Source organism: Synchytrium microbalum (assembly GCF_006535985.1).
Source record: "Synchytrium microbalum strain JEL517 chromosome Unknown SmJEL517_scf0117, whole genome shotgun sequence".
In the NCBI taxonomy this organism is placed as follows: domain Eukaryota; kingdom Fungi; phylum Chytridiomycota; class Chytridiomycetes; order Synchytriales; family Synchytriaceae; genus Synchytrium; species Synchytrium microbalum.
Genome location: NW_022158466.1, coordinates 1 through 5,406, shown reverse-complemented (window position 1 = coordinate 5,406; position 5,406 = coordinate 1). Strand labels below are relative to the sequence as shown.

Genomic DNA, 5,406 nt, shown 5'->3' with positions numbered 1-5,406 from the left:
GGAGTTGAGCAACTCCACAACTCTCCACCAAACACAAAAGAAAAACGTGTTGGAAGGGAAAGCCATGTGTCAATCACTACGTAGCGGTCTTGGTGTCTTGTTCCAGGTCTGAGGCCTCCAGTTCCTGCTGTCCAACGTCTAACTTTTTCTTTTCTACAAAGTCAACGAGCACTCAGCACTCTCCCCCAAACAAAATAGCACATAAGAGTAAGTTGAATTCGTAGACTCGTGTATTGCCGAATACATTCCCTCCTCAAAACATTCATCATGCGCACCATGCGACAGCTGTTTATTCATGAAGTGGGTGATCAGTCCACCAACACAACCAAGGTTGCGTTTTTCACAGCCGAAGGACTTGCAATCATGCAATCTCTTCATGATTTATCTTCTCAGGAAGACACGTTTTCAGGCAACGTTGTTTAATGCCAAAACCTGCATCATGCAGGCAGTTACGAAATATGACGCAGAGGGGGTTTCCTTGGCAAGTCCACCATAGAGATTAAATAAAGTTCGCTTCAATGCACGTTTAAACTCTCTTTGATGAGATATTTATTGTAAACCTATAAGTTGGTAAACTATACCGATTGGTACTTCAAACCCAATTTCTTATGATATTACTTTTACTCTTTTCGAGTTTTAGTGACGTCGACTACCACGATCACTTGACAAAGATCTGGACCGACGACTACGTTTATTGTGGTTGGTTCTACCATGGACCCGAGTTGGAGCCATACCAAAAGAGCATGGAGCCATTGTGCAGCGACCAGATGCATCAAGTACATGAGTAGTCATCGGACACCGAGGGTCTTCGCAAGTGGCGGAGATATCACCTACTACGAGACCTAAATCATGTACGCACATTGGGTGCACACAAACATTATGATTATTAAGGGGGTGGTCGGCATCCGTCATCGGATGGTAATGGTGTACTGCACCATGGAGATGTTGATGGCGAGAAGCCAGTCGATCCCATTGCTCCCAGCGCTCATCCCTGACTGCCCTAGGAGCAGCGGGGCGGCCCGCACTGCTACTACCACCTAAACTACTATGAGGCCCATTGCTAAATCCTCTTCCATGGGAACGAGCCGAATTGGAATTACCACGAGCTGGGCGACCGCGAGTTTGGTCAATGACCATACCATCACCAGCGGCTTCGGCTCGGGCTGCTGCCGCGTCTCTTTCAGCCGTTATAGTCTCGAGTTGGAGAGCCTGGGTTGCTCTGACGTTTTCTAGCTCGGCAATCCGGGCTTGAGCAGCTTCAGCAATAGCTTGGCTTTCTCGTACAGTGGTTTCAGCACGATTAAAGTCGGCCCGGGTGATGGTAACCTGTTCGTCAGACGACATTGTGGACTGCAGTCTACAGGATTGGATTGATATGGCAGCACCGTTTTGATGGATGGATGCGATGAGGTGTTTTCAACAATATCTCGATTTTTAAGAAGAAGTTGGGTGGCTGGACTTGTCTGAAAACTGGACTATGCTTTGTGTAGATGGGTTGGACTCGATGTCCCGACCGGTGACGTATTATTTCAATTTTGTCGTTTCGGACGCAATTTTAAAGTAACGAGGAACCAAACTACATGCCCACCAACAGTGTCTTCTGTTCACACTGCCCGAATAGTCCAATGGATCATTGCTATTCGCACTCCCGATTGTTGGTTAATACAACCTCTTCGAACCTCACGCTTTGTCTACAGGTGACGTCCGGTCATCATTCGACGATCGGCGTCAACTGGAAGGAGGGATTTAGCTAAATAAGGGAGAAACTCCAGCATGAATACATCATCATCAACAAACTCATCGAAAAACTCTAGTTGCAATGGGGTTTCTTCAATGATGTGGAGTTCGCGTAAAGAGTCAGCGGCCGACTTTTTGGTTTGGCGCCGAGTTCTGGCGAGATCCTCACGAATATAAAAGCCTTTCGGAGCTAGTGGATCACCCATCCAGTCGACCTTGGGACGATTGAGGTCCTCACGAAGAGGTGTTTTATCTTGAAAGCGAGTTTCTGTGACTTCGGAAGGCTTCTCGCGACGTGACTCAAGTAATCGAATCCGCTTGCGTTTTCGTTTAGCACGAGTGAACGCGATTCCTTCATATGATTCCATTCCATTTTCATGTTGAACTTTCTTCAACCCCAACTCCGTTGGCATTTCGGATTGTTGAGGCTTTTCCTGGAGTTCCAACACTGGGTTAGGATGCTTGTTGGTACGTATGTTAGTTGTTCCAAGTCTTGGAAGATCTGCTGCAGGACTTGTTGTCGAAGCTTTGGGACTTCCGTTTTCGTCAAGTGGTGTCTCTTCTCGACCTTTTTCAGCGCTCCCATAATGCAGTCTCTGATCCACTTGGAACGGTGCGATCTGGGAAACATGTACTCTCAACCAGTCTTGATCAACTTCCGCTGATAGTGGTTGGATAACAAAGACAACATTACTCAACTTTTGTACGATTCTGTAGGGACCTGCCCAACGATACAGTAGCTTCCTGGCTCCATATGGATCGGAGCGGAGGACTCTGTCTGCTGGGATGAGCCATCTCATCACGATATCGCCAATTTTGTAGTCTACGTCATAGTGGTTCTTGTCATAAATTTGCTTTGAACTTGTTTGTGCCTTTTTGATATGTTTCCTGACAATATCCCATGCTATCTGTAACCTTAGGGATACGTCTCGGGCGTAAGAGATGGCAGAATCAGTGTATTCTGATGTATTGACAATGTCAGGATCAAGACTTTTTCCCAGCGGTTTGCTTAAGAGATCAAAAGGAATAACTGGATCTCTTCCGTAAACGACGCGGAACGGTGTCTCTTTTGTTGTATTGTGGACAGAAGTTCGGTAAGCAAACAGGACAGCGTCAACTAATTTGTCCCATTGCAGGTACCTTTGTTTGACGGGTAAATGCTCATTAACAGTGGCTGCTAGCCAGTCGATAAGCACACGATTGAAGCGCTCGGGATATGGATTGCCCTGAGGATATCGCTTTATTGAAAAAGTATGTTTGATTTGAAGACGCTTTTCAACCAGCTCTAGCGCTCCAGCGATAAATTCTGATCCATGATCAGAATGAATGTGAATAGGTAAGCCGTGTCTAAACATAACCGAACAAATGGCATCAGCTACGTTCTCGGCTGTTTTGTCGGGTATTGGAATAGCCTCTGGCCATTTGCTGAACAGATCAGTGATAACCACTAAATATTTGTTTCCTTTCGTTGATTGGGGTAGTGGCCCTTCCAAGTCGATGGCTATTCTCGCGAAGGGTTCTTTGTGGTCCTCTTTGAAGACGAAAGGGCTTAGCAGTCCTAGCTTGTTGCTGTACGGCGTTTTGCGCTTTTGGCAAAAGGGGCAATGATTGCAGTGGTATTGGATGGCTTTCAGCAGTCTAGGAAACGCTACTTTATGTATCATACGGTGATAAGTTGCATTGGAACCTGCATGAGCCGAAGAAACTGAATTGTGAAAGATTTCGAGGATCGTGTCGTGAATTGGTAAGTGTTTTTTGTGGTTGGGAGGATGCCAAGTAGGCAGTAGAACAGCATCAAAGGATATCCGCCTATGTGGTATAGGGCGCTTGATGCGAACCAGCTGCTGATCCGGCGATAGATGAAACTCATTTCGTTTCAGTTTCATCATCAGTTTGGTGAATTCTGGGTGTGTTGCAGGTATTGGCTTTTCATTCAGTAAGTATTCGTAAATCATCTTTAGATATGGGTCGGCTTGTTGGCATTCTCGCATCTTTTCTATTAATTCCGGAGAGCTAATTGCTTGAAATGCACTTGGTTCAAGGGAAATATCGTCTGATTGGTACATTGAATCACCACTTTGTGTTTCTTCGTGGTCAATTTCCATGGACGATACTAACGCTGCTTTCATAGTGCTTGTAGTATTCGAAGTTTGAGAGTCAATGGAGTCGGGTCGACTTTGAACATTTGAATCTGGTGTCTGCAATCTGTTAATGAGGCTTTCCTTTGGCGCAGCAGTCGAAGTAGGATTCCTCGATAAAGCATCTGCATTCGCATTTGCAGATCCGGGTCTATGCTTAATCACAAAGTCGAACTCAGAAAGTCTGAGGACCCATCTAGCGAGACGCCCCGGTTTGTTGGATAATTTGAGCCATTCTAGCGCTGAGTGGTCGGTCTGAACCTCAAATTGACGGCCCAAGAGGTAACTTCTGAAGTGTTCGAGCGCCCACACGACAGCCAGAGCCTCTAATTCTCGTGTGTCCCACTTCTTTTCTCCTTGTTGAAGGGTCCTCGACGCGTACGCCACCACCTTTTCATTCCCTGACTCGTCTAATTGTGATAGAACCGCGCCGAGGCCATGGTGGGATGCGTCTGTTTGAACTAGAAATTGTCTAGTCATTTGTGGTGTAGCTAGTATTGGGGCTGAGATTAGTGAAGTTTTCAAGTATTCAAATGCCTCTTTTTCTGATGTCTCCCATTTCCAGGGTGTTGCACCATGAAGAAGATCGAAGAGCGATGCTGCTTTTAGGGAAAAATCTGGTATAAATCGCCTGTAGTATGAGGTCAAGCCCAGAAACGATCGAACATCAGCAACACTTTGTGGTGTTGGATATTGTTGGACTGATCTGACTTTTTCAGGACTAGGTTTGATACCTGTTGGGGTGACTATGTGACCAAGGTACTCGATTTCGGTAGCACAAAGCTGGCATTTTGATGCTTTCAGTGAGAATCCCATCTCAATCAGTCGTTTGAGGACTTTATCCAGGTCGCTGATGTGCTTTTCAAAAGTTGAAGAGAAAACAATAATGTCGTCGAGGTATACTAGGCAGCATTCCCACTTGAGACCAGCTAAAGTGGTGTCCATCACTCTTTGGAAAGTTGCTGGGGCATTGGTTAATCCAAATGGCATTCGAAGGAATTCGTACAAACCACTTGGTGTTACGAAAGCGGTCTTTTCCCTGTCTCGAGGGTGTAGAGGGATTTGCCAGTATCCCGCGGCAAGATCTAGTGAGCTGTACCATGCAGTATTCACTTTGTCTAGGAGATCTTGTTGATAAGGTAAGGGGTAGCTGTCTCGCTTTGTTAACGAATTGAGCTTCCTGTAATCCACACAGAATCGCAAGCTGCCGTCCTTTTTGTTAGCAAGAACAATTGGCGAGGCCCAAGGGCTGCGGGATTCTTGAGCTATTTTGTTCTTTAATAACTCTTGTACGCGATTGTCAATATACTGTTGACGATTGAACGGTGCTCGATACGGTCTGGATCTTACTGGTTGTGCATCTCCCGTGTCGATTTCATGGACTGCTTGCGACTGGAGTGGACTATCAGGGTTGGCAGCAAACACTCTTTTATTGAGTTGCAATGTGGATTTAAGCTGGTCTAACTGAATGTTGGAAAGACGCGTCGAGAGCGTTTCAACGTTGAGACCTTTCGGCCAACCATCTTCAAAC

The 5,406-nt window shown here is 46.0% G+C and overlaps 1 protein-coding gene across 1 annotated transcript; it reads right to left on the bottom strand.

Moving 5' to 3' along the window:
• Positions 1 to 1,691: 1,691 nt before the first annotated feature.
• On the bottom strand, positions 1,692 to 5,339 carry SmJEL517_g06288 (uncharacterized protein; the record flags this gene model as incomplete). The annotated part of the gene is made up of 1 exon (XM_031172214.1): positions 1,692 to 5,339. A coding segment is annotated over one exon (3,648 nt), but the record flags the coding sequence as incomplete, so codon positions are not given.
• Between the last annotated feature and the right edge of the window lie 67 nt (positions 5,340 to 5,406).